General features: G+C 48.1%; 1 protein-coding gene and 1 pseudogene across 1 annotated transcript; both read right to left on the bottom strand.

Moving 5' to 3' along the window:
• Window positions 1-10,718: 10,718 nt before the first annotated feature.
• LOC120363211 (small ribosomal subunit protein eS24-like) lies at window positions 10,719-11,568 on the bottom strand. The gene is made up of 2 exons (XM_074397078.1): window positions 11,266-11,568; window positions 10,719-10,970 (listed from the first exon to the last, which is right to left on the bottom strand). Exons 1-2 carry the CDS (start codon window positions 11,536-11,538, stop codon window positions 10,827-10,829), a joined length of 417 nt encoding a protein of 138 aa, XP_074253179.1. The 5' UTR covers window positions 11,539-11,568; the 3' UTR covers window positions 10,719-10,826.
• A 9,832-nt stretch (window positions 11,569-21,400) lies between these two features.
• Window positions 21,401-23,342, bottom strand: LOC101046475 (RNA-binding protein EWS pseudogene; annotated as a pseudogene).
• Window positions 23,343-24,296: the final 954 nt, after the last annotated feature.

Genomic DNA, 24,296 nt, shown 5'->3' with positions numbered 1-24,296 from the left:
TTTTTTTTTTTTTTTTTTTTTTTAAGACAGATTTCCCGGCCGGGCGTGGTGGCTCACGCCTGTAATCCAAGCACTTTGGAGGCCAAGGCGGGCAGATCACCTGAGGTCGGGAGTTCAAGACCAGCCTGACTAACATGGTGAAACCCCATTGTTAAAAAAAAAAGAAAAGAAATAATTAAAAATAAATAAATAAATAAATAAGACAGATTTTCCCTTCGTCGCCCAGGCTGGAGTGCAGAGGCATAATCTTGGTTTACTACAACCTCCAACTTCTGGGTTCAAGCAATTCTCCTGCCTCAGTCTCTCGAGTAGCTGGGATTACAGGCACGCGCCACCATGCCTATCTAATTTTTGTATTTTTAGTACAGACAGGGTTTCACCATATTGGCCAGGATGGCCTCGAACTCCCAATCTCAGGTGATTCACCCGCCTCAGCCTCCCAAAGTGCTGGGATTACAGACACAAGCCACTGCGCCTAGCTGACCCTGTCTCTTAAAAAAAAATCAAAAAACTGGGTCCTACGTCTCATGTTAACAAAGCCCCGTGTAAAGGAAGGAACGTGTTCTGTGCTGACACTAATGTGCAGTTCATCAGGTGCTAATGTTGATTAGAGGCATGGAGTAGTGTCACTGGAGTCTAGTTCCTCCCCATTATTTATTTATTTATTTATTTATTTATTTATTTATTTATTTTTGAGACGGAGTTTCGCTCTTGTTACCCAGGCTGGAGTGCAATGGCGCGATCTCGGCTCACCGCAACCTCCGCCTCCTGGGTTCAAGCAATTCTCCTGCCTCAGCCTCCTGAGTAGCTGGGATTACAGGCATGTGCCACCATGCCCAGCTAATTTTTTGTATTTTTAGTAGAGACGGGGTTTCACCATGTATGGTCTCGATCTCTCGACCTCGTGATCCACCCGCCTCGGCCTCCCAAAGTGCTGGGATTACAGGCTTGAGCCACCGCGCCCGGCCCTCCCCATTATTTATTTAGTTGTGTGGCCTGGGGAGAGTCTCCTGCCCTAAGCCTTAGTTTCCTCATCTGTAGAATGAACTTAAGTCTACACTTCATGCCTCACGAGGATGTTATGAGGATCAAAGGGAAGAATATGGAGGGAGACATAAGTGGTAAGGCTTGCCCAGGTCTGAGCTGTGCTTGTGATGTGTTTATTGTATTCCCACTCAAAAAGGGAGCCTTCATTCTGCACTTTAAGTGGTAGCACCTCAGGGATTGTACAGCTTCCATCCCCCTGCTCGGCTCCCGGTGGTCCTATAGGGCTGTATGCCCTCATAGGTGACTCAGGAACACTCTCTGCACCCCAAATGTGGTTTCACTCTCTAGTTGCAAAGGTTCTTTGGAAAATAATAGTTGTTCATGGATGTTCATTACAGTGATGTTTATAATAGGCCAAGAAAAGTTATTTTTCCCTACCATCCCCAAGCCCTAGAAATGGATAAAGACTCACAGACCCCACTTCCCATCCTCCTCAATGCTTCCTTTTGTGGAACCGAGGCAGACCCGTTCCCTAGCATGTAAGGACTAAATAAGGAGCTGCAGCGAGAGCCATGTATAGCCTAGAACCTGAGAGACTTTTCTTTTCTTTTCTTTCTTTTCTTTTTTTTTTTTAAGACAGAGTTTTGCTCTTGTTGCCCAGGCTGGAATACAATGGCGTGATCTCGGCTCACCACAACCCCGGCTCACCGCAACTCCCACCTTCCTGGGTTCAAGCAATTCTCCTGCCTCAGCCTCCCAAGCAGCTGGGATTATAGGCATGCACTGCCAAGCCTGGCAAATTTTGTATTTTTAGTAAAAACTGGGTTTCTCCATGTTGGTCAAGCTGGTCTCGAACTCCTGATCTCAGGTGATCTGCCCATCTCATGACTCCCTGCTGGGATTACAGGCATGAGCCACCTCGCCCAGCCGAAACAGAGTTTAGAAAGGTCTTCAGGCCGGGCGCGGTGGCTCAAGCCTATAATCCCAGTACTTTGGGAGACCAAGGCGGGTGGATCACGAGGTCAAGAGATCAAGACCATCCTGGTCAACATGGTGAAACCCCATCTCTACTAAAAGTACAAAAAATTAGCTGGGCATGGTGGTGCGTGCCTCTAATCCCAGCTACTCAGGAGGCTGAGGCAGGAGAATTGCTTGAACCCAGGAGGCGGAGGTTGCGGTGAGCTGAGATCGCGCCACTGCACTCCAGCCTGGTTAACAAGAGCGAAACTCTGTCTCAAAAAAAAAAGAAAGGTCTTCAATATGAGTTACAGTTCCATTTCCTGGAATGTTTCTGTACAACAAAGATGGAAGGATGAGATCGTTCATCATTACAGCGTTATTTCTAAGAGCAGTAAATTGAAAACAGCCATAACAGTGTTCATCCACCGAGGGACGCAGGAACAACCACGGGGTATGCATGCAATTGGCTTCTCTGCAGCCATGAATAATGCATTTCCTACATGATGTTCCACAGACTCAAACCCCAAGAGGATCCCTCAAGGGATTTCGTGGTGAAATGCGTTTAAGAAGTGCCAGTCTCTGCCTGATGATTCAGAACACACATTAGTAAATTAGAGACTCCAAGAAGTCCTTCAGCAAAGAAGCCCATTTAAGTTGGCGTAAGCCTGTGTGTCTCAAAGTTGATGGAAGACTCCCAATTAATAGCAAAATGGTCCTAGTGTTCTGCGGAGCCTATTTGGGAAATACCTGTGTAGGAGACACAAGTGGAAAGAACTGAGTGAAAAATGCAGAGTTTGAGAATCTTTGCAGCATGTTTAAATAAACAAACTTATGTATATTTGTATTTGGAAAATGTCTAGCAGGACACATGCCAGAACTTTAACAGTGGTTGAGGCCATGGGATTATAGGCAATTTTTATTTTCTTCTTTGTTTTCATCTTTTAGGTTACTTGGGTTTTCTAAATTGCCTTCCATCACCGTCTATAATATATATATATATTTTTTTTTGAGATGGAGTTTCGCTCTTGTTACCCAGGCTGGAGTGCAATGGCGCGATCTCGGCTCACCGCAACCTCCGCCTCCTGGGTTCAGGCAATTCTCCTGCCTCAGCCTCCTGAGTAGCTGGGATTACAGGCACGCGCCACCATGCCCAGCTAATTTTTTGTATTTTAAGTAGAGACGGGGTTTCACCATGTTGACCAGGATGGTCTCGATCTCTTGACCTCGTGATCCACCTGCCTCGGCCTCCCAAAGTGCTGGGATTACAGGCTTGAGCCACTGGGCCCGGCCCATAACATTTTTTTTTTTTTTTTTTTTGAGACGGAGTTCCGCTCTTGTTACCCAGGCTGGAGTGCAATGGCGCGATCTCGGCTCACCGCAACCTCCGCCTCCTGGGCTCAGGCAATTCTCCTGCCTCAGCCTCCTAAGTAGCTGGGATTACAGGCACGCGCCACCACGCCCAGCTAGTTTTTTTGTATTTTTAGTAGAGACGGGGTTTCACATGTTGACCAGGATGGTCTCGATCTCTCGACCTCGTGATCCACCCGCCTCGGCCTCCCAAAGTGCTGGGATTACAGGCTTGAGCCACCGCGCCCGGCCCATTTTTTTTTTTTTTAAGAGATGGAGTCGGCCGGGCGCGGTGGCTCAAGCCTGTAATCCCAGCACTTTGGGAGGCCGAGGCGGGTGGATCACGAGGTCGAGAGATCGAGACCATCCTGGTCAACAAGGTGAAACCCCGTCTCTACTAAAAATACAAAAAAAAGTTAGCTGGGCATGGTGGTGCGTGCCTGTAATCCCAGCTACTTAGGAGGCTGAGGCAGGAGAATTGCCTGAGCCCAGGAGGCGGAGGTTGCGGTGAGCCGAGATCGCGCCATTGCACTCCAGCCTGGGTAACAAGAGCGAAACTCCGTCTCAAAAAAAAAAAAAAAAAAAAAAAAAAAAAAAAAAAAAAAAGAAGAAATGGAGTCTTGGCTGGGCATGGTGGCTCACGCCTGTAATCTCAGCACTTTGGGAGGCCAAGATGGGTGGATCATGAGGTCAGAAATTTGAGACTAACCTGGCCAACATTTTGAAACCCCGTCTCTAATAAAAATAGAAAATCAGCCAGGCGTGGTGGTGTGCGCCTGTAATCCCAGCTTCTCTGGAGGCTGAGGCAGGAGAATCGCTTGAACTCAGGAGGCAGAGGCTGCAGTGGGCCAAGATCTCTTCAGTGTACTCCAGCCTGGGTGACAGAGTGGGACTCCATGTTTGAAAAAAAAAAACAAAACAAAAAAAAACAAAAACAAACAAACAAAAAACAAGATTGAGAGCTTTCGGGGGAATGACATGGGAAAAAAGAAAATTGGCTAGGTGTGGTGGCACAAACCTGTAATCCTAGCTACTCAGGAGACTGAGACAGGAGAATCACTTTAACCTGGGATGCAGAGATTGTGGTGAGCGGAGATTACACCATTGCACTCCAGACTGGGTGACAGGGTGAGGCTCCATCTCAAAAAAAAAAAAAAAAAAAAAAAAGAGAGATGGGGTCTCACCTTTTTGACCATGCTGGAGTTCAGTGGCTATTCACAGGCACAGTCATAGCACCATTACAACCTGGAACTCTTGAACTCAAGTAATCTTCCTGCCCTAGCCTCCCAAGTATCGGGGATTACAGGCACGTGCCACCATGCCCGGTTCTATATAACTTTTATAATTAGTAAAAGAAGAAAAAAGAAAAAGCCAGTTGTCAAGAAAAGGATCCAGGAATAGCTAAAGACACTTTCATAGTGCTGCTGCACCTAGAGGAGCTGGGGCCTCCAGCTCCAAGAAGAAGCCAGGTCCTTATTTAGGCAGAGACATCCCGAGAGCTCATATTCCAGTGGGAATCCTTCCCAGAGCATTCCTCCTCCAGCACCGCTGCGGCCAGCTGCAGCCTGGCTGCTCCCTCGAAGGGCCTCCCTCTCCTTTGGTAGCAGCCGGTGCTGGCCCAGGCCAGGCTGCACATCTGGACCTCATTAGGAACCGCCACACCAAAGCCGGCACATCTGGCCACCGAGAGACAGAGTGCGCGGCAGGGCAGCAAAGGGGAAGGGGCATGTCAGGACAGGGCTGCCCATGCAGGCTCCGAGGCAGCCAGGGCTCCTCTGAGACATCTGGAAGTGGGAAGGTGGTGGGCGGCTGGCCGCAGACGGTGCGCTGCTTGCTGGCTGGGCTGGCTCTGGCCCCTCTGGGTGCAGCGGAGTTGTGCCCTGGCTAGCAGAGAGGCCTTTCAGGCTGAAGGGGGCAGGTCTGGCAGAGAGACAGGTACTCCGGACTCCAAGCACAGTGCCTTTGCTCTTGGGGAGGCCTGGGGCTGGGGGCAGTCTCAGGACATGTTGCAAAGAAGGAATGGGGTTGCCTGGCCTTATGGTGCCCGAGCCTTGTGGCTGCGGATCAAGAGGCAGGATTTTTACTTCGGAAGGAGAATTCCCTAGTCTGAAGTTAGAGGGGAGGAAGAGAAATGAGGCACCTTGGAAACAGCTTGCCTGCTGCCTGCTGCCTTTTCCCTACATGGGGGCATGCACAGGTTCCTGGCTCTACCCCACTGGCGCCATTATTTTTCCCTTTGATGCCTGTGAATCTAAGGCTCTATCAGCCCTGCCAATTCTTTCTTCGCTAGAGCAGCAGATGCTCCTAAGATCCTTTCCAAAGTCAGGCAGAGATCAAAGAAACTGACTAGTCGATCGAATGTAAGAACCTACCACCCCCTCCCCTTTATTCTGCAGCCTTAGACCTTAAGTTGGTCCCACATAAATGGTACCCACCAAATTCTCCTGCTTCGGTTCTCCATCTCCAGCCCCTGCCCACCATAGCAAGGGTTCCACGTGCCCACACTAGTGCCCTCTGGAGAGGACACATTAAGAAAATTCTCAGATCTAGTGCGTGCCAGCCACTAAGGTAGAAGCCAAGGAACTATTGCAGAAAGTATAAGGACTTCACAGTAAACAGACGGTTCCAAACCTCAGCTCCTTAACTTCTTTGAGCACCACTTTCCTCTTCAATAAGATGAGCATAATACCTCTCACAGAAAGAACTATTTTAGCCAGGCACGGTGGCTCAAGCCTGTAATCCCAGCACTTTGGGAGGCCGAGGCGGGTGGATCATGAGGTCAAGAGATTGAGACCATTCTGGTCAACATGGTGAAACCCCGTCTCTACTAAAAATACAAAAAATTAGCTGGACATGGTGGCGCGTGCCTGTAATCCCAGCTACTCAGGAGGCTGAGGCAGGAGAATTGCCTGAACCCAGGAGGCGGAGGTTGCGGTGAGCCGAGATCGCGCCATTGCACTCCAGCCTGGGTAACAGGAGCGAAACTCTGTCTCAAAAAAAAAAAAAAAAAAAAAAAAAAAAAAAAACTATTTTAGGTTCTGTAATAAAAATGCAGTAGAGTTCAGCCAGGCACGGTGGCTCACGCCTGTAATCCCAGCACTTTGGGAGGCCAAGGTGGGCAGATCACCTGAGATCGTCGGGAGTTTGAGAGCAGCCTGGCCAACACGGCGAAACCCTGTCTGTACTAAAAATACAAAAATTAGCCGGGGATGGTGGTGGGCACCTGTAACCCCAGTTACTAGAAAGGCTGAAGCAGGAGAATCATTTGAATCCGGGAGGCAGAGGCTGAGATCATGCCAGCCTGGGTGACAGAGTGAGACTCTGTCTCAAAAAAAAAAACAACCAAAAAACAAAACAAAAAAAACCCCCAAAGAAATATAATAGAGTTATATGTTTCTCCAATAGAAATGTAATGTAATTATATGTGTAATTTGGGGTGGATATTTTACTCTTTTAATTCTGGAATAATTTTAGATTTATAGAAAAGCTATAAAGATAGTACAGTGGGTTCCAGTAAACCCTTCACCTGCTTCTCCTAAGGTTGACGTCTTGCATAACCAAGGTGCATTTGCCAAAACTGAGAAATTAACATTGGCACAATAATATTAATTAAACTACAGACATTTTTCAGATTTCACCAGATTTTCCAACACATATGTGATTTAAATTTTTCTATTAGGCACACTTTAAAAAGTAAAGAGAAACAAATAATATTAATTTTAATAATATACTTTAACAAAATATATCCAAAATATTGTAACATCAGCACTAATTAATATAACAAACAAAATGAATGAGATATTTCATTCTCTCTCTCTTTTTTTTTTTTTTTTTGAGATGGAGTTTTGCTCTTTTTGCCCAGACTGGAGTGCAATGGTGCAGACTGTAACCTCTGCCTCCCGAGTTCAAGCAATTCTCCTGCCTCAGCCTCCCAAATAGCTGGGATTACAGGTGCCCCCCACCATGCCCATCTAATTTTTATATTTTTAGTAGAGACGGGGTTTCACCATGTTGGCCAGGCTGGTATTGATCGCCTGACTTCAGGTAATCTGCCTGCCTCAGCTTCCCGAAGTGCTGGGATTACAGGCATGAGCTGTGCCTGGCCCACATTCTCTCTCTTTTTTTTTTTTTTAGACGGAGTTTCACTCTTGTTACCCAGGCTGGAGTGCAATGGCGCGACCTCGGCTCACCGCAACCTCCGCCTCCTGGGTTCAGGCAATTCTCCTGCCTCAGCCTCCTGAGTAGCTGGGATTACAGGCACGCGCCACCATGCCCAGCTAATGTTCTGTATTTTTAGTAGAGACGGGGTTTCATCATGTTGACCAGGATGGTCTCGATCTCTTGACCTCGTGATCCACCCGCCTCGGCCTCCCAAAGTGCTGGGATTACAGGCGCGAGCCACCGCGCCCGGCCGCAACATTCTCTTTTTTAATGGTAAGTCTCCTAAACCTGTGTGGATTTTAAGCTTACAGCACATCCCAATTTGGACCCTACATTTTCCCTGGACATACTTGATTGGCAGTTAGGCATTCAGAAAATGTAGATTGGAAACAGTAGACTCACATACCAAGTAGTTCCAAACATACTTCAAAGTTTTCTGGCCGGGCGCAGTGGCTCACACCTGTAATCCTAGCACTTTGGGAGGCCGAGGCGGGAGGATCGCCTGAGGTCAGGAGTCCGTGACCAGCCTGACCAACGTAGTGAAACCCCATCTAAAAATAAATAAATAAATAAAATAAAATAAAAAAGTTTTCTGATAATGGAATTGTCCGTTTTTAAATTTAAAATAAAATGTAAAATATGCATTTCCTCAGTTGTACTAGTGCTTGATAGTCACATATGGCTAGTGGCTACCATACTGGACAGCCCAGGCTTAGAGGATTGAATTAGTTGAGGTATGGGGAACAGTGACCAGCACATGGCAGGTGTTGAATAGATGGTGTCTGTTGTTACTGAAACCTAGAGTTGCTTCTGATTAAATACAAATTCTAATCCTGATCTTTCATGCTCATCCACTGCCAGGTGTAATGGAAGGACAAAGAGAAAGATCTTGGTCAGGGAAGAGAAAGAATGGAGGAGGGGTCTGGGATGGTGGCTTACACCTGTAATCCCGGCACTTTGGGAAGCCAAGGGAGGTGGATCATCTGAGGTCGGGAGTTTGAGACCAGCATGACCAACATGGAGAGATCCTGTCTCTAGCGGTGCATGCCTCTAATCCCAGCTACTTGGGATGCTGAGGCAGGAGAATCACTTGAACCTGGGAGGGGGAGGTTACGGTGAGCCAGGATTGTGCCATTGCACGCTAGCCTGGGCAACAAGAGCAAAACTTCGTTCGGAAAAAAAAAAAAAAAAAAAAAAAAAATGGAGGAGGGATGAAATGAAAGGACCTCTTTCGTCTGTAGCCCCCTCCTGGGCTAGGTTCCCGCTCAGAAGCACCTTCAATCTCCTGCATTTAGTGCTCTGACTGTCTTTCTTCAGGGCAGTCACTGTTAGCCCTGTGCACAGATAAAAAACCGGGGCTTTGAGAGTTGAAGCAATGGGAAGGCAGGGAGCTTTGAGTTCCCACCCAGCCACTCCTGGTCGAATTCTGAGGGATGGATCCTCATCCTCTCTTGGGGCCTCAGTTTCACTCAAGGGGTTAAGTAAATGTGAGGTTGGTTTGGATTACTGGATCTGTCTCTGAAATTTTAGGATTATTCAAACAGGGGACATTTGGCTGGCCCTCACCTTGCAAAATTCACCCAATGCTGATTTGTAAATAGGTAAATAGATGAGAGCAACAGAGACAGAGCGCTCGCAGGCACTGGTTTTTCGATTGACAGGTCGGGGTGGGGGCTGCCATGTAGTTTGCAATATTTGTGGCCACAGCAGGTTGGGACACCCTCTTCCAGTCTTGAGGTGCCTAGGAAACCTAATTAATTATGGAATAATGGAGCGCAGCTTGTGCTAATATAGAACCAGGGCCGAGGGAGTTAGGTGTCTGGGGGATATTTATAACAAGCTGTGGCAGTCTGGTGAGTCACTGCTCTGCTCTCCAAGAGGACACACCTGCCTCCGAGAAGAGGAGGCCACCACTCTCCAGTCAGGCCCTTCTTCCCGGGCGGGGCTGGAGACACACACACTGTTGGGCAATCCTCTCCACTTTTTTGGCTCCCTTGGGACACTGATCATTATACTCCAACCCTCCTCCATTTCAGCAGAATTTCCCAGCAACCTCCCACTTCCCAGACTGAGGCTGTGCTGTCCACTGATGATGCTACGGACCATTTGTACCCTGGGAACATCTCATTCCAGAGAGATTTCTTCTGGGAAGTTTCCTACGGTCAAGCCAAGCTATGCAGCTAGGCTCTTGGGCAGCTTCCATCCAGGGCCAATTCTTCCTGGACACAGAAATGCAAAGTCTAGAGCGGGGAAGGGGACAAGTATTTGTTGAGCCCCTTTTCTGTGCTGTTAGGCAGGGCACTTGGCATCCCATAGCTCACTGAAGTGTCACAATAGGCTGTTAGGTTCCCTCATCCATGTTTAACAGATAGGGAAACTGAGGCTTAGGGGAAAGCAGCTAGAAGGAATACACATTTTTAGAATGTGCCACAGCCAGGGTTCTAACCCAGGCCTGCCTAACACCATCCCAAGCTATAGGACTAGTGGTACAAAACTCTCTCTCTCTCTCTTTCTCTCTCTCTCTCTCTCTCTCTCTCTCTTTCTCTCGCTCCTCAAAAAATTGAGTTGAGGGCAAGGCCAAACAGCAAAGGACATATAACCTCCAAACTAATGGAAAAATTCAATAGCAGAAAGAAAAACCTAAAAAACAACAACAACAACCAAAAAACCCAACACAAAAAGGAGAAAAAAAGAGAGAAAAAGGAACATAGAACAGATGAACCCAATAGCGAGCACTGAGTAGATTTAATCCCATATATATCTGTAATTACATTAAATATAAATGGACTAAATGCTCCTATTAAGAGAGAAAGATTGTCAGAATGGATAAAGAACAAATCTCAACTCTGCGGTTTACAAGAGTACACCCAAAGCATAAGGGTACAGGATGGTTGAGGGCAGAGCCGAGGCTGAATACGAGGCTGTGGGACAGGCTCTCTTTTCCAGATCTCAGCCCTCTGACTTGTCCCTTTCTTGCCTTGGCCTCAGTCATTCTCAGTGAGTTCTGGCCTAGCAGTGTGATTTAATGGAGGGCACTCAGGCACTGGCATTAGACGAGTCAACCATGCGACCGGGGACTTTCTTGGGCAACCTGAGCCTTCATGTCCTTCTCTGGAAAAGAGAACAAAGATTCATACTGCACAGGGCTGCTGTAAGAATTAGAGACCGGGGTGGGGGGTAGCGGGGGAAGAACTTGTTCATGGCATCTGGCACACAGAATTTGAATTATGGTTTTTTTTTTTGTTTTTTTTTTCGAACAACCAGACACACAAAGTTTTTAGTTTATTAAGCTTCTCGTGAAAAATCCACAACGGCCATAGATAACATCATTGCAGCATCTTTACTCCTTCGGCTGTGATCCAATCGCCAGCTCACTTTTTGCCAGCACCAACATTGGCCTTTGCAGTCCCCCTGACTTTCTTCATTCTGTTCTTGCGTTCCTTTCGTTGCTTTCTTGAGGTCTTTTTCTTCTCATACAGGCCATGTCTTGCAAGTCTATGTTTGGGTTCATTTTTCTTTTTTTTTTTTTTTTGAGACTGAGTTTTGCTCTTGTTACCCAGGCTGGAGTGCAATGGTGCGATCTCGGCTCACCGCAACCTCCGCCTCCTGGGTTCAGGCAATTCTCCTGCCTCAGCCTCCTGAGTAGCTGGGATTACAGGCACGCGCCACCATGCCCAGCTAATTTTTTTTTTTTTGTATTTTTAGTAGAGACGGGGTTTCACCATGTTGACCAGGATGGTCTCGATCTTTTGACCTCGTGATCCACCCGCCTCAGCCTCCCAAAGTGCTGGGATTACAGGCTTGAGCCACCGCGCCCGGCTTGGGTTCATTTTTCTTTGCATAATCCAGGGAATCATAAATCATGCCAAAGCCAGTTGTCTTGCCACCACCAAAACGAGTTCTGAATCCAAATACAAAGATGACATCCGGTGTGGTCTTGTACATTTTGGCTAGTTTTTCCCGAATTTCTGTCTTAGGCACTGTTGCCTTCCCGGGGTGAAGGACATCAATGACCATTTGTTTCCTCTGAAGCAGTCGGTTGGTCATGAACTTTCTAGTGCGGATAGTTACTGTGTCGTTCATGATGGCGGTCTATCCTTACAAAGCCGGGGAGGGAAAGAGCGAATTATGTTTATTTTTTTGTTCATATATATATATATATATATATATATATATATATATATATTTTTTTTTTTTTTTCTTTTAGGGACAGAACAGAGTTCCACTCTGTCGCCCAGGCTGGAGCGCAGTGGCACAATCTCAGCTCATTGTAACCTCCACCTCCCAGGTTTCAGCAGTTCTCCTGCCTTAGCCTCCCAAGTAGCTGGGACTACAGGGGCACACTGTCATGCCTGGCTGATTTCTTTTGTATTTTAGTAGATATGGGGTTTCGCCATGTTGCCCAGGCTGGTCTCAAACTCCTGAGCTCAGGCAATCTGCCCACCTCGGCCTCCCAAAGTGCTAGGATTAGAGGCATGAGCCACTGCGCCTATGTAGTAGATAAGGCCTTATGGCTTGCCCCTGACAGTCTGATAGAATATGAGCGCCTTTTTCATGTGTGTTTTTGGTGGGAGCTGTGTGTATGTGACATGCATCACTCTTCCTCACAGACTAGGAAATTCAAGTAGGGTCAGGGGGATAAAGTAACTCTAGGATGCCCTCTTCCTGTTTGTTTGCAAGCCTGACAGATCTGTTGCTCTTTTTCTGGGATGAGGCCGCGCTCCTGTACAGATCCTCACCCACTGTTCGTGTGGCAGGGTCTCTCCTGTCTCAGAGGCCTCTGATGGCATGCTTTCATTCGTTCTTTTTTTTTTTTTTTTTTTTTGAGATGGAGTTTCTCTCTTGTTGCCCAGGCTGAAGTGCAATGGTGCGATCTCGGCTCACCGCAACCTGCACCTCCCGGGTTCAAGCGATTCTCCTGCCTCAGCCTCCGGAATAGCTGGGGTTACAGGCACCTACCACCATCCCCAGCTAATTTTGTATTTTTAGTAGAGACGAGGTTTCTCCACGTGGGTCAGGCTGCTCTTGAACTCCTGACCTCAGGCGATCTGCCCGCCTCGGCCTCCCAAAGTGCTAGGATTACAGGCGTGAGCCACCGCGCCCAGCCTGATGATGGCATGTTTTCTGCCCCCTCCTTCTGCATGGGGACTCACCCCTGGGGCAAACCACTCAGCCCTTTCTTCATCCCATACCAAGGTTGGTGGGATCTCATCGTCCCCATCGAAGGCTGCCCCTCCTCCTTTGTCATCCAGCTTCGCACTCCCTGATCTGCCATTCTGAAAACCAAAAGCTCTAAAAAAGCAGATTTTGTTTGCATCAGTTTGATATAAACTCATTTGGCTGCAAACCTGACCTGACCTGGTGTGAGGTTATTTAAAAATCCTTACGTTGTCTCTTATTGCTCATACATTTTCCTGCAGAAGTTTGCTGGGTTTAATTAAGGGCACTGCCCAGATCCTGCTGGGGTATTATGTAGTGTCAGCACATGCGTTGGGTGACCTTTCTGAAACCGCAAAGCTCTGGCCCCAGGGTGAGGGTGGGGGCGTGAGCCTGCCACAATGACAGCCTGCGGGCCCTCCCTGTGCAGCGCCTTCCATACTTACTTCCCATCCTGTTCACAGCTCTGTAAGGCAGGCATCAGGCACTCAACTGCACCAGTGAGGACACTAAGTCCCAAGGAATCCCTCTGGGAAGGTGGCTGAGCCAACTCCTGAGTGCCCAACCTCCCCAACTTTCTCTTCTCTTTATATCAAGATCCTTTCCTTCCCTCAGGGACCAGACCTCCGCTCCCGCCCCCTTCTCTATCCTGTCAGTGCTCCTGGGACTTTCATGTATTAGAATGGCCAATTTCATTCATTTAACATTATGTATCGAGGGCTTCTCATACTCCAATGTCCACATAAACATCTTACAATACTGATCTTAATTCACCAGCTCTGGATCTGATATTCTGCCTCCCTAGCAAGCTTCCAGTCCTGTTGGATCCTGCTTTGGGGAATAAAGGGCAAAGGAACAGGTGAGCACACAGAGTTTTTGTTTTGTTTTGTTTTGGTTTGGTTTTGAGCCACAGTCTTGTTCTCTTGTCCAGGCTGGAGTGCAGGGGTGTGGTCATGGCTCACTGCAGGCTTGACCTCCCAGGCTTGAGTGATTCTCCCACCTCAGCTTCCTGAGAAGCTGGGACGACAGGCATATGCCGCCATGGCTGGCTAATTTTTATATTTTTTGTAGATACCGGGTCTCACTACATTGCCCAGGCTTGTCTCAAACTCCTGGACTCCAGCAATCCTCTCACCTCAGCCTCCTAAAGTGCTGGGATTACAGATGTGAGCCACCACATCCTGGTGGTGTACGGAATTGAATAATAAATACAACTCAGTGGTGGCAGAGCCAGGATTTGAACCCAGCAAGCCTGGCTCCAAAATCTGTGCCATTAACTACTATGCAGCACACAAGTTGGAGGGTTGGACCCCGTCCACATAGTGTGATGAAGCAATCACTGCAGGCATGGCTGGTGATGCCAGAGAAGAGGGGAAGGCTGGGCTCCTTTTTGCAACGCCAACACAGTTAATTTTCTTTTTTTCTTTTCTTTTCTTTCTTTCTTTTTTTGAGACGGAGTTTCACTCTTGTTACCCAGGCTGGAGTGCAATGGCGCGATCTCGGCTCACCGCAACCTCCGCCTCCTGGGTTTAGGCAATTCTCCTGCCTCAGCCTCCTGAGTAGCTGGGATTACAGGCATGTGCCACCATGCCCAGCTAATTTTTTGTATTTTTAGTAGAGACGGGGTTTCACCATGTTGACCTGGATGGTCTCGATCTCTTGACCTCGTGATCCACCCGCCTCAGCCTCCCAAAGTGCTGGGATTACAGGCTTGAGCCACCGCGCCTGGCTCTCTTTTCTTTTTTTGAGACGGAGTCTCACTCTGTCACCCAGGCTGGAGTGCAGTGGTGCCATCTCAGCTCACTGCAACCCCCGCCTCCCAGGTTCAAGCGATTCTTGTGCCTCAGCCTCCCAAGTAGCTGGGACTACAGGCACCCACACCCATGCCTGGCTGATTTTTGTATTTTTAGTAGAGACGGGGTTTCACCATTTTGGCTAGCCTGATCTTGAACTCCTGACTTTGTGATCCTCCCAAAGTACTGGAATTACAGGCATGAGCCACTACCCCCAGCAACATAGTTAATTTTCAAGGAACTGGAGCTCTCCCCTTTAAACACCCTAACACGTTTTCTTTTTCTTTCTTTCTTTCTTTTTTTTTTTAAGTTGGAGTTTCACCATGTTGGCCAGGCTGGTTTTGAACTCCTGACCTCAGGTGATCCACCCACCTCAGCCTCCCAAAGTTCTAGGATTACAAGCATGAGCCACCACGCCCAGCTCAAACCGGTTTTCTATAGAATGTCTTTCTCAACTGGACTGTGTATCTTTCTACTGCATAGAATTTAAACTTTTTGTGTTAACTAAAGGTCACTAGTATGATCACTGATGTTGGTAACTATCCTAAGACTTTAGTTCTCAAATTTCAGCTTGTAGTTTCTTTTTCTTTTTATTTTTTTGAGACAGCTCTCACTCTGTCACCCAGGCTCGAGCGCAATGGCACGGTCTCAGCTCACTACAACCTCCACCTTCCAGGTTCAAATGATTCTCCTGCCCCAGCCTCCTGATATCTGTGATTTTCAAACTAGGATGTGATCAGACACCTGGGGAGCTTTTCAAATCTCCAGAGAATTCTAATTCATACTTGGGGGTGGAATTTGGTCCTCTATATTTTTCAAAACTGTATTGGGAGCCATCAGCACTTACTGAGCACCTACTGTATGCTCACAAGTGCTGGACACTACAAACAGAAAACCTATGCAGCCCTCATGCATTATGTTACTACCCAGCCCTCATGCATTACAACATTGAGTTGCAGTAGACAAGTTGAAACACAGGAAGCAACTAAGGCCAGTTCATCTTCAAACAGAGAAGGCTAGCTGCAGTGGCAGCACAGCACAGTGAAGGCATCTTCTGGCAGGGAAGGGGAGACCACTCAGCGTGATGAAAACAGCCTGGACGTGAGGTCAGCAAACCTGGTTCTGAGTTTCTCCTCCCTAATCTACCTGCCAATGGACTCGGATCCTCTCTGAACATCAGTTTCTTCGTCAATAACATGGGGATAAGCTGTTCTCCCTCCCACGTTTGTTGAGATGAGAGAATGCCTTCGAAAGCATCATGTAAACTGTAAAGTGCTGTCCGCACATGTGCAGTGAGGGTCTTGCAGGCTGCAGGGAACACAGACTCCCTCTGGTTACCTCCAGTGGTGAGGCTTTATTGTAAAGCTAAGCAGCAGGATGGGAAGCCAGAGAGGGCCTCGGCAGACAAAAAGCAGCCCTCCTGGAGGAGAAGAACCTCCTTCTGGAGTCCTTGGAGACGCAGGCCAAGACCAGTTACGAGCCCTTTCTGCCTGATGTTTTCTGCTACCTCTTGGCTTCCACCTCCTGGCCCCTGCCCACTAGCTTCTCCTATGCCTACAGCCCACTCTGTGGTCCTCTGGTTTTCAGGCAGTCCATGAGAGACAGTCTGATGGGCTTAGTAAGCCATGGTCCATTGTAGAAGGTCTCCACTGGGCAGTCTTTTTGCTGTGCTACCCCTCTTACATATCCAGCCCATAAATGGCCGCCTTGGTGTCAGGCCAAACCTTTGCCTGTGCAGTCGTGGCCAGGGTGTGGGCTCCTCTGCCCCAGCAGCCCACGGGAGTGCCTGTGGGGGCTGTGGGCACAGCTCATTCTCAGAGACAGCAGTGCAGACAGTCGATCCGTCACAGAATGTGAGCTATTTTTATAGAGGGAAGATGGCACTAACGCGGTTACTCTGCCCAGCAAACAGCAGCTGCCTGTCACATCTCACGTGCCACTCAGTGAAGGCCAGCTGCAGCCCACGCTGTACAACCCTGGAAGGTTTCGGTGTCCTCGGTCCCCTCGTTCTTCATGTGTCCCCGGTGGATGACACTCGCTTCTCAGTGCCCCTCTGCCCCCAGACATTGGCATTCCTGTGGGTGCTCCCCAATCCCATGATTAAAACCTGCTCTCAGCATTTCTATACAGGATGTTCACTGCAGCATGCGACACAGTAGAGAAAGATTAGAACCAGCTTACACGTCCAGAGTGAGGGGAGTGGTTACCTGTGGTTGGTATATTTCCATGACTGTGCTTCTATAGGGGGACTTCGTAAAGTTTGTGAAAAAATGAGATTAAAAGATATAAATTAAAAATATAAACTTCTTTCTTTTTTTTTTTTTTTTTTTGAGACAGAGTTTCACTCTTGTTACCCAGGCTGGAGTGCAATGGCGCGATCTCGGCTCACCACAACCTCCGCCTCCTGGGTTCAGGCGATTCTCCTGCCTCAGCCTCCTGAGTAGCTGGGATTACAGGCACGCACCACCATGCCCAGCTAATTTTTTTGTATTTTTAGTAGAGACGGGGTTTCACCATGTTGACCAGGATGGTCTCGATCTCTTGACCTCGTGATCCACCCGCCTCGGCCTCCCAAAGTGCTGGGATTACAGGCTTGAGCCACCGTGCCCGGCCATAAACTTATTTCTTAACATAAGCTCCATCAAGTTCCAAACACTTCTGTAAGTGATGATACCAGCCATGTAGTCCATCCCTAAGGAACTGGGCGTCCTGGGAATTTAAGTGTGTTAATGCAGTCTTTTAAATATTATTAACTGAAGAAAAATGGTTTCCATTTAAATATTTTAAATTTTATTTATTTTATTTTATTTTATTTTTTTTAGAGATGGGGTTTCACCATGTTATTCAGGCTGGCCTCAAACTCCTGACCTCATGATCCACCCACCTTGACCTCCCAAAATGCTGGGATTACAGGTGTGAGCCACCGCATCCAGCCTATTTTATTTATTTATTTATTTGAGATGGACTCTCACTCTGTTGCCCAGGTTGGAGTGCAATGGAACCTTCTCAGCTCACTGCAACCTCCACCTCCCAGGTTCAAGCAATTCTTGTGCTCCAGCTTCCCAAGTAGCTGGGATTATAGGAACCCGCAACCACACCCAGCTAATTTTTGTATTTTTAGTGGAGATGGGGTTTCATCATGTTGGTCAGGCTGGTCTCAAAGTCCTGACCTCAAGTGATCTGCCTGCTTCAGCCTCCAAAGTGCTGAGATTACAGGCGTGAGCACTTTGGGAGGCTGATGCGGGCAGATCACTTGAGGCCAGGAGTTCGATACCAGCCTGGCCAACATGAAACCCAGTCTCTACCAAAAATACAAAAAAATTAGCCGGCCATGGTGGAGGGTGTCTGTAATCCCAGCTACTTGGGAGGCTGAGGCAGGAGAATTGCTTGAACCCAGGAGGCAGAGGTTGCAGCGAGTCAAGACTGCGTTACTGCACTCCAACCTGGGCAACAGAGCAAAACTGTCTTCAAAAAACAAAACAAAAAAAGGAAACAAAACGAAGTCGTAAGGAAGCACACTGAGATGGCTAACGATTTTCCACTGAAACTCTTGCAAAATTGCCTTTGTCTGATGAGAGGAATGAACAGAGCATTGTTACGGTGGAGAAGGACTCCTTGGTGAAGGTTTCCCAGGTACTGTCTGCGAAAGCTTTGGTGAACTTTTTCAAAACACTCTCATAATTAGCAGATATGATGGTTCTTTGGTCCTCCAGAAAGTCAATAGGCAAAATGCCTGGAGCATCTCAGAAAACAGTTGCCATGATCTTTGCTCTTTTATTCTTATTTTTTGAGACAGGGTCTCACTTTGTCACCCAAGCTGGAGGGCAGGGGCACAAACATGTTTCACTGTAGCTTTGACTTCCCAGGCTCAAATGATCTTCTCACCTCAGCCTCCCGAGTAGCTGGGACTACAGGAACATGCCACCATGCCTGGCTAATTTTTGTATTTTTTGTAGAGATGGGGTTTTACCATGTTGCCCAGGCTGATCTTGAACCCCTGAGCTCAACCACTCTACCCACCTTGGCCTCCCAGAGTGCTGGGATTACAGCGAGAGCCACTGTGCCCGGCTGACCTTTGCACTTGACTTTCCCATGGTCCGCTTTTGCTCTGACTGGGCCACTTTCACCTCTCAGTAGCCATTGCTTTAATTGTGCTTTGTCTTCGGGATCACACTGCTGAAAGCCCTGTGTCATCTCCCGTTACAGTTATTTGAAGAAATGCTCCAGGATCTTGATCCCACTTGTTTTGAAATTTCCATTGAAAGCCCTGCTGTGTCTGTAGCTGATCTGGGCACAATGGCTTCGGCTTCACCACTTAGGGAGTAGAAAGTTTGCTCAACTTTAATTTTTCAGTCAGAACTGTGTTAGGTGAACCAGTTGAGATGTCTGTGTTGTTGACTGTTGTTTCTGCTGTAAATCATCGGTTCTTTTCAATTAAGACATGTACAAGATTAAATCTTTCTTCACAAATCTGTGGAGGGGTTGCTGCCGCAGGTTTCACCAACCTTGTTTTGCCCCTTCTTAGAATGAGTTGGCTGGGCGTGGTGGTTCACACCTGTAATCCCAACACTTTGGGAGGCCAAGGCAGGTGGGTCACCTTCAGTCAGGAATTCGAGACCAGGTTGACCAACATGGAGAAACCCCATTTCTACTAAAAATACAAAATTAGCCAGGCGTGGTGGTGCATGCCTATAATCCCAGCTACTGGGGAGGCTGAGGCAGGAGAACTGCTTGAACCTGAGAGGCGGAGGTTGCGGGAGCCGAGATTGCGCCATTGCACTCCAGCCTGGGTAACAAGAGTGAAACTCCATCTCAAAAAAAAAGATAAAAAAAAATAATTATCCACATGTTGGCCAGGCGCGGTGGCTCATGCCTGTAAACCTAGCACTTTGGGAGGCCGAGGTGAGTGGATCACCTGAGGTCAGGAGTTCAAGACCAGCCTGGCCATCATGGTGAAACCCCATCTTTAAAAAATAAAAAAATAAATAAAAAAGAAAAAAAAAAGGAAGAATTATCCACATGTATAACAAACTGCTGATTTTTGGGGGGCACTTTCCCCATGTACTTCTTGTAAAGCAGCAGTGATTTCACTATTCTTCTGCCCAAGCTTTACCATGTGACAGGTGTTCTTGCTTTGATTTTAGCAGAATTCGTGTTGCTCTGATAAGAGCTCTTTTCAAACTGAGGTCTTATATTTCTCAGTGCCTAAAACTAGTTTCTTTGTTTTTGTTTTTGAGACGGGTGCTGCTCCGTCACCCAGGCTGTAGTGCAGTAGCATGATCATGGCTCGTTGCAGCCTGGACCTCCTGGCCTCAAGTGATCCTCCTACCTTAGCCTTCCAAGTAGCTGGGACCACAGGTGAACACCGCCATGCTTGGCTAATTTTTAAATTTTATGTAGAAAAGCGGTCTCCTTATATTGCCCAAACTGGTCTCGAACTCCTGGGCTTAAGTGACCCACCCTCCTTGGCCTCCCAGTGGGTTGGGATTACAGGTGTGAGCCACTGTGCCCAATTGCCTAAATGAGATCTTATTTGACCATGTTATAACTTTAGTATGACTTTATTTTGGTGCAAAAGAAAAATTGAAATTCATGCAGGTTTTTTTGTAATACACATTTCCAATGAACTTTTTGAAGACCTCCTGTATATAATAAAATTATATGTGCAAAAAATATTTAATGACACGATACAATAATTAAGGATAAGTGTCATTTTGGCATCATTAATATGTATATATGAATATATCTGTGTCCATACGTTTATATACTATACATAATTTACGCAGAAAAAGACTGGAGAATCGTATGTAGGGTCCAGTCCTACAGGGTTCTGTGAGCCCCTCCCGGCCGGTGCGGAGACCAGAAATTGTAGAAATAAAAGACGTAAGACACAGAGATAGAGGAAAAAGAGTTTGGGCCCGGGGGTCCACTGCCACCCAGAGGGCGGAGTCTGGCAGTGGCCTCGAATGCCAGGACTCTCTCACTTTTATTGAGTTGTAAATCTGGGGGCAGGGTAGGTAGGGCGTGGTCTTGGTGGTCAGAGACTAGGGGCAGGGTAGATAGGGCGTGGCAATGATAGGGTTAAGTACATCACGTGTCATTCAGGTAGGGGCTCAGGAATTTCTGGCACCCGAGGTAAGGTAAGGAGCATAATGCATCAGCACCTTTTCCATACTTATCAAGAAAGAACAAAAACATTAAGATTTACATTACTATTACTGATGATCTTTTCTGAGACAAAAGGAACCAGGTGTAGAAGCAGAGTATGAGAGCGGACAGGGAGCGTGACCACTGGAGCACAGCATCACATAGGGACAGTTAAGCCCCCGGATGCCTGCGGGTCTACCTGACAGCCGCCAGGCCTTACCACAAGAGCTTGGAGAAGCGGAGTTTTCTCCCAACTCCTCTGGGGAAGGAGATGTCTCGGCCATTTTGGACACCTCCTTCCCTAGCTGGTTAAACAGCGGGCGCTTTCCCAGTGCTGGCGCTGCCGCATGGCCAACGTGCCCTCCAGCAGCCCTTTTGCGGGCGTGACAGAGGGCTTAGAGCATCTGGCCTTAGTGTCATTCATTTCACAATGTCACCCCAGGTTCACACTTCCGACCTGAGAGGCATTAGTAAAGGAATTAAGCTCACCTAGGAATCACTAAGATCACATATGAAGAACTAACAACTACTATGGTTAAATTTCTAGTTACTTTCTTCTTCATTATTTATATGGAAATAGGCTGAGGCTTTTTGCTCCTGCCTCGGCACTTATGGGGTCTCTCCCCTACATTTGTATATCAATATGATAGCAGTAATTATCTCCGGGTGATTTTTTTTTTTCCCATTTAACTTGTTTTAATGTTTCTTCACAAATGGTGAAAAATACTAAAGTACAGACAGGGAATAATCATAATGTTGTGGCCAACATTACAAATATGGAATTATAAATTTAAAACATTTTCTGGCTTAAAAAATAAATCCGGTAGTCAGTGCAGCTCTCTGGGTCTCTGCATCTAACAGGGCTGATCTCTGCGCTCCTGACGGTGCTCGCCTGTATCCGTTTTTCCAAGTTCTCCACGTCCTCCTCTTCTTCCTCCCATCTGTTCCATCAAAGGTCCAGGGGGCCCCCCAGGGCCACCTCGTCTTCCTCCACCAAAGCCACCTCGGTCCATGCCCCGGCCACCACGGAAGCCATCTCTGTCTCCACCACGGCCACCTCTGAACATTCCACCGGGACCACCATGATCCATGAGGCCACCTCTTCCTCCCCGCATGCCACCAGGGCCACCTCTGCCACGATCACCACCCGGGGGTGGGAAGGGCGGCGGGAGGAAGCCTTCGGGCTTTGGGGCCTTACACTGGTTGCACTCTGTTCTCCAGGCGAAGTTCTGGTTTCCACAACCCGGATTGGGACACTGCCAGTTTCCTCCTCCGGAGGGGTTCCCTCGGGAACCCCGGGGTCCTCTGGGAGGGAAGCCTCCTCCATCTCCTCCACGGCCTCCCATGTGACCCATGGGTCCCCCAGGACCTCCTGGGCCTCCTGGACCTCCAAGGAGTGCTGGTGGCATCCCTCTGCCGTCACAGAGTGGCATACCACCCCGCATACTGTTCATTGGAGGCTTCTTCCGAGCGAGAGACACTTTAAGTTTGCTTCCTTGAAAGTCTTTACTGTCAAACCACTCCACGGCAGCCTTGGTCGTAGGTGGGTCTCCATAGGGCACTGTGGCATTGCCTTTGGGCTTTCCTGATTCCTTGTCCAGGTAGATGTGGATCACAGGTTGCCCAGTTCTCTCGTTCATCTTAACAACCCCACACTGCTTAAAGAAGTCTGCCAGATCATCTAGAGTCACATTATCATTTAATCCTTGTCCATAAATTGCACCGTTGTCAGAATCTTCATCTGGATCTATAGGTGGGCCTAGATCAAGATCTGCTCCTTCATCCATGGGTCCACCAGGCTTACTGAAGCCACCTCGCTCTCCAGCGCTGCTCATTCCACCGCGCCCTCCTCCCTGCCCACCTCTGCTCATGCCTCCACGATCAAATCCCCATCTTCCCCTGCCCCGGTGATCAGGGCCACTCATGCTCCGGTTCTCTGCTGGTCCGGAAAATCCTCCGGACTCCTGCCCATAAACACCCATGCTACTGGAGTGGTCCTGTCGGAATGAACTCTGCTGCCGGTAGCTGCTGCTCTGTTGGCTATATTGACTTGGAGCCTGATCCAGTTTGGGGTGGGTAACTAGTGGGAGGCTGCTGCCCATAGCTGCTTTGTTGACCATAGCTACTCTGCTGTCCATAGCTGCTCGGTTGCCCATAGGTGTTCTGCTGAGAGTAACTGCTTTGATCATAACTAGTCGGCTGTGTAGAGGAATAATAGCTGGTAGGAGGGTAGGATGGAGGTGCGGTGACTGGCTGCATGGGGTAGCTCCCAGGTACCTGGGGATAACTGTAGTTACTCTGTCCACATCCTAGGCTGGGCTGGTTGTAACCTCCTGTGCTAGATTGAGGTTGACTAGTCTCAGTGGGCTTGTTACCGTCCTGTGGTCTTGTAGGTGCTGCAGCCCACAGGCTGGATAAGCAGGCTGAGTGCCAGATGCAGACTGAGCTGTGTAGGAGGCCTGGGTGGTGGTGACTGTGGCAATGGTGGTATCATAAACACCAGTGCCATACCCCTGGACAGGTGGGCTGTATGCCTGGGGGGCAGTTGGAGTAGTATAACCAGTGGGAGGCTGCCTGTAAGTTGCAGGGGTCTGAGCCTGGGGATAGGTGACATCAGCAGGCTGGCCGTAGGTTCCATAGCTTGGCCGCCCATATGCCTGGGTGGTCTGTGCGTGTCCTTGAGTGGGCTGGGCAGTGTAAGCACCCTGCTGCGCTGCAGCTTGGCTGTAGGTACCATAATCCCTGGACGCCATTGTCTCTCCTTCCTCCTCATTCTCTCAACGTCCGTCTCCCTCTCACATTCCCCAATTTTTTTTTAATTAAAAATTTTTTTTGGCTAAGTGTGATGGCACACACCTATCATGCCAGCACTTTGGGAGGTTGTGGTGGGAGGATTGTTTGAGGCTAGGAATTTGAGACCAGCCTGGGCAACACAGTGAGACCTTGTTCCTACTAAAAGTTAATAAATATGTTATTTATTTATTTATTTATAAATTTTATTATTTTCTTCATTTTTTTTTTTTGAGACAGAGTGTCACTCTTGCTACCCAGGCTAGAGTGCAATGGCGTGATCTCAGCTCCCTGCAACCTCCGCCTCCTGGGTTCAGGCAATTCTCCTGCCTCAGCCTCCTGAGTAGCTGGGACTACAGGCACGCGCCACCATGCCCAGCTAATTTTTTGTATTTTTATTAGAGACGGGGTTTCACCATGTTGACCAGGATGGTCTCGATCTCTTGACCTCGTGATCCACCCACCTTGGCCTCCCAAAGTGCTGAGATTACAGGCGTGAGCCACCGCGCCCAGCCTTTAACCCCCTTTTTCTTTTGAGATGGAGTCTCACTCCCATTGCAAAGGCTGGAATGCACTGGCATGATCTCTGCTCACTGCAACCTCCACCTCCTGGGTTCAAGAGATTCTCCTGCCTTAGCCTCCCGAGTAGCTGGGATTACAGGCATGCACCACCACACCTGGCTAATTTTTATATTTTTAGTAGAGATGGGGTTTTGCCATGTTGGCCAGGCTGGTCTCTTTTATTTATTTATTTATTTATTTATTTATTTATATTTTTTAAAGATGGGGTTTCACCATGTTGATCAGGCTGGTCTTGAACTCCCGACCTCAGGTGATCCACCCGCCTTGGCCTCCAAAGTGCTTGGATTATAGGCGTGAGCCACTATGCCCAGTTGGCCAGGCTGGTCTCGAACTCCCAACCTCAGGTGCTCTGTCCACCTCAGCCTCCCAAAG

This window comes from Saimiri boliviensis, chromosome 4 (assembly GCF_048565385.1).
Source record: "Saimiri boliviensis isolate mSaiBol1 chromosome 4, mSaiBol1.pri, whole genome shotgun sequence".
NCBI lineage: Eukaryota > Metazoa > Chordata > Mammalia > Primates > Cebidae > Saimiri > Saimiri boliviensis.
This window is presented reverse-complemented; position numbering and strand designations above follow the sequence as displayed.